Source organism: Staurois parvus, unplaced genomic scaffold (genome assembly GCF_062004578.1).
Source record: "Staurois parvus isolate SC_StPar_1 unplaced genomic scaffold, SC_StPar_1.0 ptg000243l, whole genome shotgun sequence".
Classification (NCBI taxonomy): Eukaryota; Metazoa; Chordata; class Amphibia; order Anura; family Ranidae; genus Staurois; species Staurois parvus.
Genome location: NW_028318039.1, coordinates 452,580 through 470,793, shown reverse-complemented (window position 1 = coordinate 470,793; position 18,214 = coordinate 452,580). Strand labels below are relative to the sequence as shown.

Genomic DNA, 18,214 nt, shown 5'->3' with positions numbered 1-18,214 from the left:
GGCTAAAGCTGGCCATAGCTGAGTCATTTTTTCCTTTTGATCACCAGCTGGCTGACCACACAAAAAAAAAAAAACCACACCTCAACAGATTTCCCCATGCACACACTGGACTTTATCGCTGTCAGAATACACTAATCAGTGCCAACACAAATTTTCCAGCAGTCCAGTTCGGGAGGAGTTGATAGATTGACTCCTATTGAACAGGAATAGCCATAGATGGATGAAAATACGGCCAGTCCCTGATAAACTGGCCAGACTGAAATCCATCTATGGCCATCTTTATTTATCTCTTGACTTGTCAATTCTTACATATCCTGTGCAGGTTCTTTGACATGTATATAAATTACTGACATCTTTTTATAATGTTGCTGATAAATCTAAGCCTAATAAGAAACAAAGTAGTTGCATCACCAAAACATTTGCTACTTACTATTACTGTCTAACCAGAAGTAAAATAGAAAAAAATAATACACTCAAAATCTTATGGATGCCTTATGTTACTAGTCCTTACTTCTTTTAAATAAACTTTTACATTGTAACATTTCTTCAGAGTAAAAACTGTGCTTATTTTCCTTCCTATGTGACAGTTCTCTCCTCCATATGTATTACAAAACATACATTTTCCATTTACATGGTCATCTCAACACCTATTACCCATATCTTTTTCAGCTCATCTATTATTCTGTAATGAGAGAATTCTCTCCATGCTGCACTGAATCCTATTGTGTAGAACTGCTTGTTTTTTTACACTTTCCTCCAAATCCCTATTTGACCCTTTCCAATACAGCTTTTGGCTACATACTGCAGACAGCCATGCCTAATGAGTAATGACATACTGTCTAGTAAATAGAATTGCACAAGTGAATTTCAGAATTTGTGTAATATATTACAGTATAAAAGTACAAATAGTTTGTGCACATAATTTGTACGCACAAAAATAGTGAGTGTAAACCTAAAACAGAGAAATATATCAGGAAGTGTTGGTAGTACCCTAAAGGACAACCACCTGTAGGGTGGTCATGAACGGGGACAGCCTTTATTAAGAAGAACGGGCAAAATGTTAATGCTGGATCCACCTAATTTTTACTCCCAGATTCTGGCAACTCTTAAAACAGTGTTTCTATTTTTAATGATAAGCTGTAAACAGCAGTTACAGTAAAGTCTAGAGGAATCTGAAGCAATGCACCTGTCTCTATTTACACCTATGGAACAATGGTCCTTTGGCAGAAAAGTTTACAAAACAATATTTTTCATGTTTTAATTCAAGGAGCTTCATCTAGTCAAGCTGTACTCTGGCCACTGCTGTATAAAACTTATTTGATTACTTTGCCTCATCTAATTGTTCTATAAAGTAATTTGCTTGGACTTTTGTACCAAACTTTTGTACTCCAAGAGAAATGTGGCAGGATTTAAAAAAAAACTCACCCAGCCAGTAACAAAAGCTGGCTTTTGATCTCCTGGAGCAAGGCAAGCCTATGATCTCTTAACAGTAAACAGAGCATTTAGGAAAGTGTGTAGCACTTAGTGTATGCCATTTTGTAAATCTATTTAAATCCTGCTCCATAGCTACCTGTTATTCTTTATACCGTTGTACATTGTTAACATACCAAAACAAAACAATTTCCTTTTATTAGATAACAGCCTACAATCAGAGTATCTCTAGAAACAAAGTAAATTCTACTGCAATCCAAATTGGTCAGCTCAACAAAAGGTGCACACCATTGATAAAGGCAAGCTTCAGCTTTCAACTTCTGCAATAAGCAGGAAACATATACCAGCATAACCAAATTATTCCCTCTGGAACATGAAACATTTTCAGATGAACACCTTTTCTCAAAACATGGTTGGGGTTGCCACTAGGTCCCTTGGTCCTGTAGCACACATCAATATATATGTGGTATATGCCAGTGTCTATGCACTGCTCTAGTATGGCACCGAAGGGCTATCATAGTAGTGTTTCCAACTTTCAGAAGGAATGCCACTATTAACACTATTGTACACATTCATGGAACAGAGTTAGGCAGCCTGTACATGCTTAATTTTTTTTGTTCAACCAGTGGGTTGAACAAAAAAAAAGTACTCGATTCCCCCCATCCATACACTCGATGTGGATGTGGGAATTCCTCCAGCTGAGTTATTGTATTTTGACAGCGGGAAGACTTCCCCGCTATCAGAATACACTGAAGTTGATCGGTAGATTGACGTCTGAATAACCAGCGTGCCCATACATAGATAAAATTTGACTCGTCCTTACTGAACCGGATGATTTTCGATTAATTTATAGCTGGCTTTACTGATGTGCTGTGACCTATCTAGGTACACAATCCTACTACTCTTATGACAGTCATCACTTTACTTTAGATCATTTGAGATTTTATATTTAAAGGTTTAGCAATTGCTGAGAAAATTAAGACCTGGAGGGCATCACATATGGCAGAACATTACCTTTCCCAAAGCCAATATAACTACAGTGAAAGATGTACCCGAAACTAGATTAATAAAATCAACAAAGCACCAAAACTTTGCTGACACTGTAGTTTTTTTTTTTTTTTTTAATAAGGACAGATGTATGTCTGCATCTTAGAGGCATTGAAAGGAATGAAGTAATAAGAAAAAACAGCTTTAGGGCTGACAACTATGAAATACAAGCCAGTAAGTTAAAAGACTGTCTAATGTACATGACATAGTTTATCTGGGTGGTGCACAACTGACGAGACAGGAGTACTAATGCACAGGTACATTGTATAAATTAATGCAATTAAGTCACTTTAAGGATAATGTATCTGCAACATGCATGAGAACATAGTAGAATTTTTTTTTTGTAATTTTGAATAGAAACAAACAGCTTGCCCAAGTGTGCCTCAATGCTTAAGCAGGAAGAGGGCTTTTTCATGCGACTTCAAGGGCAAGATTAAAAATGAACAAATCCTTTACAATTACAGGGTTGGGGAATGCCTTAAAGCTGTATATGGAGTTGTGAAACAGAGTAGAAAAGGCTATTTAGCTCACCACTGCAGCTTACAGTATAACACAGTATCTTTTCATTCATACAATTGTCAGCTCTCCCTAACAACTCCAACACACCAATAATATGGTTGCTGTGAACCCACCCTTTTTTAGTGATAAACAATGTTTCTGTAGACAAGTCCATGTTTATTGAGGGGCAGAAGTTTTTATGAATATATTAAGCATATACAAAAATGCATATTCATTAAGGGGAAATACATTTACAAATATACAGTACATGCAGATTACAGAACAACACACAAATGCACATTTAGTTTATTTAAAATCAGAAACTATGGTATACCTCTCGATGACTTAGTAACTTCTCCAAGTCTGCTGCCATTTGGTTTTTGACACGAAGGAGACCAGACTTTTCTGTATTTAAATTACTAAATGATGAAAATAAAAATGAGATTACGTAAGGCCATTGCTTTTCAAAGTTCAAATCATACCACACTGCCTTTTGTACAACTAATACAGAAGCTTTACCTTTTTTTTTTAAATTCAAATCAAATCTAAAAACTGTTTTCTTTAGACAAGCTTTCACATAATTGTCCCTTTTTTCCTTTGTTTTATCCTGTGTATTTCTTGTGCTTTCCTTGTAAAGTGCTTTGAGAAGCTACTTTTAAAAGGCGCTTTAAAAAATAAAGTTTATTATTATCTTCATTTTACTATTTTTTGTCTTTACGAGTTGAGTAAAGGTACATTTACACCTTTGCTTTCAGGAATATTGCGGATTTGGTTCATAAAACAAACAACCCTCCCTGCTGCATTTTCTAGACAAGGCATGAATGTTTTGCATTTAAACATGTAATATATATTGAACTTTTCAAGCATAGGTGTGGATATAGCCTTAAAATAAATATGCCACAAACCTGGGCAATTTCAACTGATAATACAGTAAAATAATACATTAGCAGAGACTACATTCAATGAAAGCTGCATATCAAAATGATTAGTAGATCGATAAATACAAGAGGGTTGTTTTATTAAAGCCAAATAGACTGTTCACTTTGCAAGAGAAGTTGAAATCTTGCAAGGGAATATTTTCCTTGTAAATAAAGTGAAGCTCTGCTTATGTCCATCATCAAGTCTTATACATAAAAAAAGGCTGATTTATTTTATTTTCCTAGTGTGGAATTGGGGTTTCTTTCAGCCAGAGTTCACATATATCTGATGCAGTATATCACATGTTATTCGCACAGGAACTGCACCGCACTGCTGTGCAAATCACATGCGATTTGTGTGCGGTGCGATTGGAGCCATACATTTTGTATGGCTCTAATCGCACTACACCCACACCAAAAAGGTGCAGGACCCTTTTTTGGGTCTGCACTAGAATCGGCGCATGGGTATTCACATCTATGCAACCCGATTCTGCACATCGCACTGCTTTCAGGGTGTTGTTAACTTAACATACACACCTGCAGCAGTTCGCATAAACGGGTTGCGATTGTGATGCGGTGCGGAGTTCACACAGAAAACACTGCGAATTCCGCACTGCATCAGTGTGAACCAGGGCTTAAAGTAAAACTTCACCACAATGACTAAGCTCTAGGGCAGGGGTGCTCAACCCATGACCCTTGGAGCCATCTGATGTGGCTTGCGACCTGAAACACATGTCCAGGGTCAGCAACCCATTGATCACGTTCTGGCCCTGCCAACCCACCATCCCAGAGCACTAGAGTGCATAGAGCTGGCTCTGGCAGTAGGGGAAGCATGAGGCTGCAGAGGCCACCCCCTCCCCCTAAAAAAAAAAAAAATTATATTTAAAGAAAGTGATTTATTAGAAAATGTATGAAGTGAGAATGAGTGCAAAAGGGAAGAAACAAGTTATTGAGTAGTATTTCTTTATACTTTAAGCATTTTTCTCATATAAAAGTAGTTTAAACAATATAAACAGAAATAAAGAGTACAACATACTTGAATTGAAAGCATAACTCATATGCATAACACAGCAGAAATAAAATGCTGTGTGATGTAACAAATCTTTATAAAACCATAGATATATTTGAGGACTGTGTTTAGATTGATTTGTGCCTCCTGTAAAACATACTATAATGAATATAATTCACACACTAAAAAAAGGAGACAACAAATCCATAACTTCTCTAGAACGCCTGAAATGACAAAGTTTCGGATTCCTAGAAATGTCACTTTCCGCTGTGTTGGGTAAAAATAACACTGCTTGTTTTAGTGTCATAGTAACAGGCATTTGTTGCACTGCACACTACTTCAGGTGTTCAGGTTCTGACGTACTGAACATACGAAGGTGGTTAAAAGTAAACTTTAGCTGTCAAAGATAATCTCTAAACAATAAACCAACTACGTATATGTATTGAATTGTGGCTTAAAAAAAGGAATTGCCATTGGATGTGAATTAACATTTTAGGGATTTTTTTTTAATAATAAACATATATATAAGATTATTTATAGACTCCTTTAATTTTTTTTCTGTTCTTGCTACGCATCACTGTTAGTAATGAAGCGGAAAAGTTGCAAATTCTATAGTTTTCACCAAAAAGTCTTTAATGTGTTAATACTAACCTTTGATCGTATAAATATTCTATTGAAGGCATTTTGTTAGATCAGATTAAAAAAATTCATGTTGATGCCTGAAATCTAGTGCTGTTCTGTACACTCTGCAATGTACTCTAAAAACGCTATCTGCCCAGTCCAGTTCTCTTTGGTGACTACAGAATCCCTCCCCCATTTTATGCAGAGGGGGAATTGTTCTGTAGTTCTAACACATTTCCTAGCTTAGGGTAACCATGCAGCACCTCCAAAAATACAGTACAGTGGGTGAGCGTGTTACTAGTGATAGTGTGTTACTGGCAGCAGGATCACAAGGTGAAAATAAAAGGAAAAAAAAGGAATAAAAAAAAAAAAAAAAAAAAAATGCAGCCACATCTAAGAACAGGTAAACTGCAATATGTTATACTTTTTTTTATGTGAAGGATTGTAAACACAGACACTGTAAAAGTTCACTTTGCCTTACACTCGGTTCACATATATGAGGGTGTAGGAATGCATGTAAATTGCATGCATTCCCGCACATGCAGGAAAAATGTACTGCACTAATTCCTAATTACACCCCCATACATCTGAAAACATTGCATTTTTAGGTGTAGTCACATGGTGCAAAAGCACCATGTGATTTCTGTGCAGCTGTGATTTTAAAAAGGTGCAGTGACATTTTTCTGGTGTTTCCCACAGGTACAGCAGCCCATTCAAATGAATAAGCTGCTGTGCCCACACAAACGGGCCAGACCAACCGCATGTGCGTGAACCTAGCCCTAGTGAAGTGTCATGCATTCTGTGGCAGTTTCCAGGACAAGTGAAATGTGAGAAAATCCATTTTTTTTCCCACAGGGCCAGTTCTCACTAACAATTTAGGCTTACATTATGGGAAAAGGCTATATAGGCCGTATTTCTGGTTCCCAGACCTGTATTTTGTGAACTCACAAGGTCACATCTTAGGACTGAAGTATACCTTAATAGCAACAACTATTCATATAGGCCGAGTGGTTTCTCACCGTGGTGCAAGAATCTTGAGAAGCCACTGGCTAATTCTTCATCAGAGGTTACAATGAAAGGTGAAAAGGAGCTTTTCCTTACAAATATATAGCTAATGGAAAGAGGACCAATCATAGCTGTGCTTAAAGTGGAACTTTACCCATAACAACTTGGAAAAAAAATTCTTTAGCAAGGAACATACATTTCACATTAATAATTCAGCAAAAAAAAATCATTGTGTATTGTAAATTGCCTCTAGTATTGTTCCTGTTTTTTTCTTTCTGGAGGATGCCATTTTGTTGAAGCCCAGAGCCCCTGAGTAGCAGTAAATCTTTAGACTGTCAGCAGATTGAGCAACTGAGCATGTGCAGAGCAGAGGGAGACAGGTTAATACTGGATTCACAGTATAGGCACTTATTTTTAATGTTTTACATAGATATACCTACAAAAGGGGCAAGCATGAAGTGATCTTGCAGGACTTAATTTTCTGACTAAAGATCCACTTTAAGCACATAAGGACTGCCCACAGGACAGTTACTGCTGCAGGGCGGCCCCTGTGTGCAAAATCATGTGTATATATACGTGATTCGTGCTCCCGCGGTTTTTGTGCGCCGTGGGTGCCCCGATTTGATCCCCAAGGGATCAATCATCCGATTTAGGCCAGCAATGTCCGGCCCAAGTTGGATGATCGATCCCTGTCCTATGTTGACAGTTACACAGGACAGGAAGAGATGAAATCTGTCACAGAGAGAGAAGAATCAACATAAAATGTGAGTAAAAGCAGTACATATATATAGTTAGAACACTCTAGGACACATTTAACCCCTTGATGGCGGCCCCCCCCCCCCCCGCCAGTTAACCCGTTCACTGCTCTATCACCAGTTTGGAAGATCAACTTTTTGGAGCTGTTTTTCATGGAAGATCTGTATGCTTAGATTAAGGATCAAAGCAATTTATGTGCACAACAGTTTATCGCCGCCAACCCAAATTCAAACCTTGCCAGACCATTTGCATGGAAACCCATTACGGTTTCCGAATTTAAAGTTTTTTTGGGCCTAACCCTCAACATGGGCATTACTGAAAAAAAAAAAAAGTCAATTGCGGTTGTATTGGTCCACAGACCCAATTCATCATATGCCCATGTTCTCTTCTGCCATGGCCAGGTATTGATATGAGAGTATAAAGCATTTTATGCAATTCAACGACAACACAGTCATCCTCGGGTTGACCCTGAATTGGACCGGCTCCACAAAATTCGGCCCCTCGTTAATCACCTTAACCAAGAATTTGCAGATGTCTATACTCTCCAGCATTATATTTTTCTGGCCACCTTGCATTCAAGCAATTTATCCCCAGCGAGCGTACCAGATATGGGGTCAAGGTGTATAAGACCTGTGAGAGGGCAGCAGGCTATACATATAAGTTTCAGATTTATGATGGAAAGGATAGTCACGTGGAGCCCCCCTGATGCCCAGGCTACATTGGGAGCAGTGGAAAGATAGTTGGGGACTTGGTGTCATCCTTTTTCAATATGGGTTACCACTTGGTACTTGATACATGGACAATTTTTATTCAAGCATGCCATTATTTAGACATTTGTACAATCTTGGAATTGGCGCATGTGGCACCATGCAACCTAATCGCCGGGGCTTCCCCCAATGGCTTAAATACCCGTCTTAGAAAGGGGGAAAAAGCCTGCTTGAGAAATGAGGAATTGCTTGCAGTGAAGTGGAAGGACAAACGGGATGTTTTCGTCCTGTCTTCCATTCACGCAGATACGATCATCTAAATTACCACAGCAGCTGGTGTTGTTGAGAAGCCCCTCTGTGTCCACGACTATAACCTTAACATGGGAGGGGTGGACTTCCATGACCAGATGATGAAGCCGTACTTAGTTTCCTGAAAAGCCAGATGCTGGTACAAAAAAAAGTGTCTGTTTATTTATTTCAATTGGCTCTATATAACGCTTTTGTGCTTTACAAAAGCAACTGGATGAAGTGGATCCTTCCTAAAATTCCAGGAAGAGATCATCATGGCCCTTTTGAATCCAGAAGGTGCTATGGCCCAAACCCCAAACTCAGATGCAGTTAGCCGGCTGCATGACAGGCATTTTCCCGATGCCATTCCTGGTACCCTAACCCAAAAGGCACCCCAAAAGAAATGTTGTGTAGCAGACATGGAATTAGGAGTGACACCTGCTTTTTTTGTTCCTCCTGTCCTGACCAACCTGGTCTCTGCCTCAAGGACTGCTTCCGTCACTACCACACACTAGTGGAGTATTAGTATAGGGTACAGCAAGGCACAGTTCAGGGTACATAATTACACAGGGTCTCAAAAAGGTTGTCAGGAAACTGGCTATCACATTTGGAGAGACCCTACAATCTGTTTTAAAAAGTTAAAGTTTAAAAAAATAAAAAAGTAAAAAAAATAAAAAGTACAAATCCCCTCAAAAATTAAAAATTTTAAAAACCAAAAATAGTTATAGTTTTTTTTTTGTTGTTGTCGTTGTTACTGTTCTACTGTTACACTTTCTGTTTTATTGTTAACTATTGCTGTTTTCTTTGCAGGAATGCTTTCAGCTGCAGCACCGACCTGTTTATTCTGACAGCAACAGGAACTTGCTCTCAGAATATACATAAGTCAGTGTGGGCAGCAGTGTTAGATGAGATTTTTCATCCTCCGTTAAAAAAAGAACATATATGCTGAAGCATGGGGGCCTGGTGTGGCCAGTGGGTAGATGGCCCCTATGCTTCGGCATATATAGTTTATAATATTTGTTGGCACATTTCATGTGTGCCAACCATTAGAAGTGGGTGGATGCAGGTAGGTATATTCTAATGGTGGGCATACCACGCACTTTTTCTGGCAGATATTTTTTCTCTTTTTTTCATTCAGCCCACAGGCTGCATAAACCCCCCCCCCAAAAAAAATAGCATATACACCCAACAAGGACCAGCAACGTACTGGTACGTCACTGGACTTTGAGTGGTATTGTTTTTTTCAGCCGGCAATGTAAAAGCAATCCTAATGGCTAATTAGCTGCAAGATTGCTTTTACAAGCAGTGGGAGAAGATGCCCCCCTCCCCTGCTGCCTTCTACTGCCTTCTCGGGCAGTCCCGTGCCATCGGAGGAACCAGAGAATGCAGCCGGAGTTTCTGCCAGCTCACCATAGAGCTGATTGGAGACTGAAATGGTGCCAATCATCTCTATATTCTAAGAATTGTTTTTGCAAAAAATTGGCACTTAAATAATTTTTTGCTCACACATGCCATGGAATTACTCCCCAAAATACATTCTGATACTTCTCCTGAGAAAGGGGATACCACATGTAAGAGACTTTTTGGCAGTCTAACCAAGTACAGGACTCCAAAATCCAATAAGCACCTTCAGGCTTTTAAAGGGCTTTATTTCCTCAGTATACTTCTTTACTACCTATCACAGAGTTTCTAAATGCCAAGATAGCATCCCCCAAATTACCCATTTTTGGAAAGTAGACACCCCAAGGAATTTGATAAGGCTCCCAAAAAATGTCACACATGTGGTATCCATACTCGGTAGAAGTAGCAGAATGTATTTTGGAGTGTAATTCCACATATACCCATGGCTTTTGTGAGCAATATATCATTTAAGTGACAACTTTGTGGAAAAAAAAAAAAAATCTTCAATGGACTCAATATGCCTCTCAGCAGATCGCTTAGGGTGTCTGCTTTCTGAAAATGGGTCATTTGGGGGTGTTTGTACTGTCCTGGTATTTTAGCACCTAAGGAAATGTGATAGGCAGTCAGAAAGTAAAAGCTGCGTAAATTCCATTATCTATACCATAGTTTGTAGATGCTATAACTTTCACACAAAGCAATCAATATACACTTATTGGGATTTTTTTAGCCAAAAACATGTAGCAGAATACATTTTGCACTAAATTTATGACAAAATTTGTTTTCTGGATATTTTTTATGACAGAAATGAGAAAAGATCGTTTTTTTTTTGGTTTATAGCGCAAAAAATAAAAAGCGCACAGGTGATCAAATACCACAGAAAGACAGCTCTATTTGTGTGAAAGAAAGGACAAATTTAGTTTGGGTACAGCTTTGCATGACCGTGCATTTGTCAGTTAAACTAGTGCAGCACTGTATAGCAAAAAATGGCGTATATTGCAGTATCTATACAATAGTTTGTAGATGCTATAACTTTCACACAAAGCAATCAATATACACTTATTGGGATTTTTTTTACATGTAGCAGAATACATTTTGACCTAAATTTATGAATAACTTTGAGTTTACGATATATTTTTTATAGCCAAAAGTAAAAAATGTTGTTTTTTTCCAAAATTTTCGGTGTTTTTTTGTTTATAGCGCATAAAATGTTTGCTACTACCAAACTCACGTATATATGTGATTTTGTATTTCCGGGTAGGGGGGCGTGTGTGTGCGCGCCCTACCTGCACCGCCACTGGCAGCTACAGCTGTTGATCATTGGATATCAGTTGGAGATATCCTGTCGTCACCTGGCGATCACCGAGTGTCACTGATGGGGGAGAGGACTGTATGTAAACAATACAGATCTCTCCTCTGTCAGCTCCAGCATGCTGCTTTGTATTGCTCTGCATAATAGAGCAATACAAAACAGCATGCTTCTCTAGTAAAACACAGCACACAGTTAACCCTTTGATACCCAAGATGTTAACCCCTTCCTGCCCAGTGTCATTAGTACAGTGTCAGTGCTTTTTATTAGCACTGATCACTGTATTAGTGTCACTGGGGATGTCAGTGGCAATTACTCAGTTCCCCCCAATGTCAGAATGCGGGCTGCAGTCCCACTATAAGTCGCTGATCGCCGTTATTACTAGTATTAAAAAAAATAAAATCCAGTATACAGTGGGGCAAAAAAGTATTTAGTCAGCCACCAATTGTGCAAGTTCTCCCACTTAAAAAGATGAGAGAGGCCTGTAATTGGCATCATAGGTAGACCTCAACTATGAGAGACAAAATATGAAAACAATTCCAGACAATCACACTGGCTGATTTGGAAAGAATTTATTTGCAAATTATGGTGGAAAATAAGTATTTGGTCACCTACAAACAAGCAAGATTTCTGGCTCTCACAGACCTGTACCTTTTTCTTTAAGAGGCTCCTCTGTCCTGCACTCATGACCTGTATCAATGGCACCTGTTTGAACTTGTTATCAGTATAAAAGACACCTGTCCATAACCTCAAACAGTCACACTCCAAACTCCACTATGGTGAAGACCAAAGAGCTGTCGAAGGACACCAGAAACAAAATTGTAGACCTGCACCAGGCTGGAAAGACTGAATCTGCAATAGGCAAGCAGCTTGGTGTGAACAAATCAACTGTGGGAGCAATAATTAGAAAATAGAAAACCTACAAGACCACTGGTAATATCACTCGATCTGGGGCTCCACGCAAGATCTCACCCCGTGGAGTCAAAATGATCACAAGAACGGTGAGCAAAAATCCCAGGACAACACGGGGGACCTAGTGAATGCCAGATATACAAAAACAGCGCAAAAATAGACCTTTAAATGAAATAAAAACTTTTTTACATAAAGTGAATAATACTAATAAATATATCATAAACCATAAATTAATAGTGAATGTCCCCAATAATAATAAACACCAAAAGTCCGCGTATGATGAAAATAGAAATTTCCATAAATTCTTCAAATGTAAAGAAGCTTCCACCTTCCACCCGTGCAAACCAACATCAAATACACTCACTAGATATTGGTGAATGAGAAGCCTTTAGGGATTTTAAAGGGATCCCAAACCCTCTTTAGCATCCACTCTATGGAATTCTTCACCCTCAGAATAGGCTCCACCGTTCAACCGGGAGAAAAAAAATCTCAAATAGTGTAAAATTGCCAATCAACAGTAAAATTTAAAAGCAAAGATTAAGGCCATGCACATGTCAGCAACTTTAAAAAGCACATTTATTGAAATCATGGCTTCCAGATAAAAAACGAACACTTTACAGCCTCCTAGTTCAGGAATCCCACATCACTGCCACAGGATACAGCAGAGGATCCACACAGAGACCAGCACAGTTCCCAAAGATGGCCGCTGGAACGCACCGCTCAGTGTGCGCTCCACTCACCGGAAATGACGTCAGACGCACGGAGTGCAGACCGGAAATACGTCAACGCGTTTCACCCCTCCCATCGGGCGTTCTCAAGAAGGGCGGTCTCTGAGGGTGAAGAATTCCATAGAGTAGATGCTAAAGAGGGTTTGGGATCCCTTTAAAATCCCTAAAGGCTTCTCATTCACCAATATCTGGTGAGTGTATTTGATGTTGGTTTGCACGGGTGGAAGGTGGAAGCTTCTTTACATTTGAAGAATTTATGGAAATTTCTATTTTCATCATACACGGACTTTTGGTGTTTATTATTATTGGGGATATTCACTATTAATTTATGGTTTATGATATATTTATTAGTATTATTAACTTTATGTAAAAAAGTTTTTATTTCATTTAAAGGTCTATTTTTGCGCTGTTTTTGTATATCTGGTAATATTTGTGTTTTTCACATTGCACAGCGGCAGTTTAGACTTTGTAGTTTTTGATTGGCGCAGAAAGAGTTGTCACTTTGAGTATAGGGACTTAGTGAATGACCTGCAGAGAGCTGGGACCAACGTAACAAAGGCTACCATCAGTAACACACTACGCCACCAGGGACTCAGATCCTGTAGTGCCAGACGTGTCCCCCTGCTTAAGGCAGTACATGTCCGGGCCCGTCTGAAGTTTGCTAGAGAGCATTTGGATGATCCAGAAGAGGACTGGGAGAATGCCATATGGTCAGATGAAACCAAATTAGAACTGTTTGGTAGAAACACAACTCGTCGTGTTTGGAGGAGAGAGAATGCTGAGTTGCATCCAAAGAACACCATACCTACTGTGAAGCATGGGGGTGGCAACATCATGCTTTGGGGCTGTTTCTCCGCAAAGGGACCAGGACAACTGATCCATGTACAGGGCAGAATGAATGGGGCCATGTATTGTGAGATTTTGAGTGCAAACCTCCTTCCATCAGCAAGGGCATTGAAGATGAAACGTGGCTGGGTCTTCCAACATGACAATGATCCCAAACATACCGCCTGGGCAACGAAGGAGTGGCTTCGTAAGAAGCATTTCAAGGTCCTGGTGTGGCCTAGCCAGTCTCCAGATCTCAATCCCATAGAAAACCTTTGGAGGGAGTTGAAAGTCCGTGTTGCCCAGCGACAGCCCCAAAACATCACTGCTCTAGAGGAGATCTGCATGGAGGCATGGCCAACATACCAGCAACAGTGTGTGCCAAAATTGTGAAGACTTACAGGAAACGTTTGACCTCTGTCATTGCCAACAAAGGATATATAACAAAGAATTGAGATGAACGTTTCATATTGACCAAATACTTATTTTCCACCATAATTTGCAAATAAATTCTTTCCAAATCAGCCAATGTGATTGTCTGGATTTTTTTTCTCATTTTGTCTCTCATAGTTGAGGTCTACCTATGATGCCAATTACAGGCCTCTCTCATCTTTTTAAGTGGGAGAACTTGCACAATTGGTGGCTGACTAAATACTTTTTTGCCCCACTGTATATACCACCATTTGAAGTACACCAATTATTTACATGTATTGGGATTTTTTTTTTAGCAAAGATGTAGCAGAATACATTTTGATCTAAATTTATGACTAAATTAGATTTTTAAAATTTTTTTACTGGATATGTTTTATAGCAAAATTCCAAAATATTGGGGTTTTTATCAAAATTGTCAGTCTTTTTTTGTTTATAGCGCAAAAAATAAAAACGCAGAGGCGATTAAACACCACCGAAAGAAAGCTCCATTTATAGGAAAAAATACATAAATTTCATTTGGGTGCAGCGTTGCATGACCGCACAATTGCCAGCTAAAGTAACGCAGCGCCATATCGCAAAAAATGGTCTGGTCAGGAAGGGGGGGGGGGGTAAATAATATGGAGGGCAAGTGGTTAAGCTTTGACCAAAAACCTGGAAGCTGACTGGTTTATATAAAGAGCTGCACCAGATTTTGCACTCACCAGTTTTAGTAAATCCGTCTCACCATTTTGTTCAAGAACTGGTCTCTTACAGATGTCAGGGCTGTATACAACTGTACACACATGGCAGTCAGTGTACAACTGACAAAAAGTCATAGCAGGCAGAGAAAAGAAGGTTTAATGGTAGATGCTTACCAAGTTGATTTATTTCTATTTTAATTAGGAGGTTCTGCTCTTGAACCCTTCTACTCACTCTTAGGCCCCATGTACACGGGACACTTCTGAATAGAAACTGACTGCTGGAAAACGAAGGTTAAACAACTTCTGTTTAGCCGTGTTTGCATAACGCGTTTAGAAGCGTTTTTTAAAGATAAGCACAGGAAAACCTCCCAAATGCCCAGAATGCACTGAAAAGTGGTAAATTATTAACTATTTCAGACTGGTTCAGAGAAATACAGAGACTAGAAGCAGACACAGCAGAATGTGTTGAGATTAGCTTAGGTGGGAGTTGCTCATTAACATTTCTTTTGTTTCCAAGAGTGGGAAAGGTGTCTGGTGGAGTAATAATTAAGGCCACCTGACAGGGGGTCTTCAGAAGGAATTTGAGGTGTGAATGGTCATTAACATATTATTATACAGTATTTATATAGCGTACACATTTTGCTCAGCACTGTACATTATAGTGGGGGACAATACATGAGACAATACAGTAACAATACAATACATGAGGGGTTCGAGGGCCCTGCTCCTTGGAGCTTACAATCTAGGAGGGAGGGGATAGTGGTACAGGAGGAAATGGCTGTGGGGGATGGAGTGGTAGGAGGAGATCGGCTGTTAGGTGAGGGCGGGGTAGGCTTCACTGAAGAGATGGGTTTTCAGGGTGCGCCTAAAGGTGAGGAGGGTAGCTGACCGTCTGAATGATTGGGGTAGCGAGTTCCAGAGGATGGGGGAAGACCTAGAGAAGTCCTGGAGTCGGGCATGGGAGGAGGAGACCAGGGAACTGGAGAGTAGGTGGTCTTGTGAGGAGCGAAGAGTACGTGTACATATTGTTTGTTTCCAAGGGTGGGAGAAGTCTGAGGTGTGAATTTGTCATTACAATGTGTGACAGACTTGGTAGGAACATCCTGTGTTCAGTGTTTTGTCCAAATGAGTACCTTGAAAATGCTTTGCATGCATTTTTCATGATGAAAAAAGGCTCTGGACAGCATTGGGAACTGGAAGAGTTAAAAAAAAAAATGTTCAAACGCAAACAGTTATAAATGTGATTTGCCGCGTTTAGCTGCATTAACAAGTGTTTTGCACTTGATACGCTGATAAAATCGACTGCAGAACGCAAGTTTTCTGTGTTCAAAAAAAATTACTGTAAACTCAAATGCCTGTAAACGAAGATGTGTACATGAACACATAGGAAAACATTAGGGTGAGTTCAGGGGCTGCCGAAAAAAATGCTAAACAGCTCCTAAACGTGAGTTTATCAGCTGCAGTGAGCCCTTAGGGCAGTGGTTCTCAACCTTTCTAATGCCGCGACCCCTTAATACAGTTCCTCATGTTGTGGTGACCCCCAACCATAAAATTATTTTCGTTGCTACTTCATAACTGTAATTTTGCAGTGGGAGGAGTAGTGCCACGTCACTGGTGTCAGTGGGAGGAATAGTGCCCCATCGTTGGTGTCAGTGGGAGGAATAGTGTCCCATCGTTGGTGTCAGTGGGAGGAATAGTGCCCCATGGTTGGTGTCAGTGGGAGGAATAGTGCCCCATGGTTGGTGTCAGTGGGGGGAGGAATAGTGCCCCATGGTTGGTGTCAGTGGGGGGAGGAATAGTGCCCCATGGTTGGTGTCAGTGGGGGGAGGAATAGTGCCCCATGGTTGGTGTCAGTGGGGGGAGGAATAGTGCCCCATGGTTGGTGTCAGTGGGGGGAGGAATAGTGCCCCATGGTTGGTGTCAGTGGGGGGAGGAATAGTGCCCCATGGTTGGTGTCAGTGGGGGGAGGAATAGTGCCCCATCGTTGGTGTCAGTGGGGGGAGGAATAGTGCCCCATCGTTGGTGTCAGTGGGGGGAGGAATAGTGCCCCATCGTTGGTGTCAGTGGGGGGAGGAATAGTGCCCCATCGTTGGTGTCAGTGGGGGGAGGAATAGTGCCCCATCGTTGGTGTCAATGGGAGGAATAGTGCCCCATCATAGGTGTCAGTGGGGGGAATAGTGCCCCATCGTTGGTGTCAGTGGGAGGAATAGTGCCCCATCGTTGGTGTCAGTGGGAGGAATAGTGCCCCATCATAGGTGTCAGTGGGGGGAATAGTGCCCCATCATTGGTGTCAGTGGGAGGAATAGTGCCCCCATCATTGGTGTCAGTGGGAGGAATAGTGCCCCATCGTTGGTATCAGAGGGAAGTATAGTGCCCCATCGTTGGTGTCAGTGGGAGGAATAGTGCCCCATCGTTGGTGTCAGTGGGAGGAATAGTGCCCCATCGTTGGTGTCAGTGGGAGGAATAGTGCCCCATCGTTGGTGTCAGTGGGAGGAATAGTGTCCCATCGTTGGTGTCAGTGGGAGGAATAGTGTCCCATCGTTGGTGTCAGTGGGAGGAATAGTGTCCCATCGTTGGTGTCAGTGGGAGGAATAGTGTCCCATCGTTGGTGTCAGTGGGAGGAATAGTGTCCCATCATTGGTGTCAGTGGGAGGAATAGTGCCCCATGGTTGGTGTCAGTGGGAGGAATAGTGCCCCATCATTGGTATCAGTGGGAGTAATAGTGCCCCATCATTGGTGTCAGTGGGGGGAGGAATAGTGCCCCATCATTGGTAATAGTGACACCAATGATTGGGCACTATTCCTCCTACTGACACCAATGATTGGGCACTATTCCTCCCACTGACACCAATGATACTTACCTTGCTGACCCCTGCTCCAGCCTGGGCTGGCTCGCTCCCTCCCTCTCCCATGGTACAAACACTTACCGGTCAGATGGCTTCCTTCTCCGGCCGCTCTCCTCCTCTTCACTCGCTCGAGCTTCGCGGTGCCACTCGGCTCCTCCTTTCCAAGCTCCACCTCCTCGCCGGTGATTGGCCGCCTGTGTGCCTCTCTTAAGCTACAGTTCCGGCGGCCAATCACCGACGAGGAAGGATTGATCCCGGGGGTGTGTCCAGATGACAGGGACGGCATGTCATCCCGCCCACACCTGGAGACGGATCAAGGAGCGGTGTCTCGGTTCCTAAGGCCATCGGAAATATGTGTTTTCCGATGGTCTTAGGCGACCCCTGGGAAAGTGTCGTTCGACCCCCAAAGGGGTCACGACCCCCAGGTTGAGAACCGCTGCCTTAGGGGATGGTGTGAGGTCAGGTTGTTATGAGACCAGCAATGGTCAGTCTTCAAAATAATTCTGATGCCTGACTCTAAGGCAGGAAAATACAACTCAATGAATATAAGTAGAGTTCAATATGAGAACAATTGTAACACCTGTATTTATAAGCTTGCATAATTATGATTAAAAGCAGAAAATTCTGATTTTTACAACAGCCCAATTGCAAATAGTTTGTTTCAAAATGTTATTCTACTGATAGTTACTTGTAATGAGCCAAAAGACTCCTTTGCAAGTTTTCTTTACAGTCCAAAAGCAATGGGCTTTATTCACTAAGCTATAATAATCATTTACCATAACACCTGCTATTTTCAGCAATGACA

The 18,214-nt window shown here is 41.0% G+C and overlaps 1 protein-coding gene across 2 annotated transcripts in view; it reads right to left on the bottom strand.

The window, feature by feature from the left end:
* PIBF1 (progesterone immunomodulatory binding factor 1) overlaps nucleotides 1-18,214 on the bottom strand; it is a 230,838-nt gene that overhangs the window by 26,763 nt on the left and 185,861 nt on the right. For both annotated transcript variants that reach the window (XM_089680363.1, XM_089680364.1), the window contains exon 16: nucleotides 3,311-3,395. In XM_089680363.1, the coding sequence (XP_089536489.1) occupies nucleotides 3,311-3,395 (85 nt within the window). The remainder of the gene's footprint in view (nucleotides 1-3,310; nucleotides 3,396-18,214) is intronic.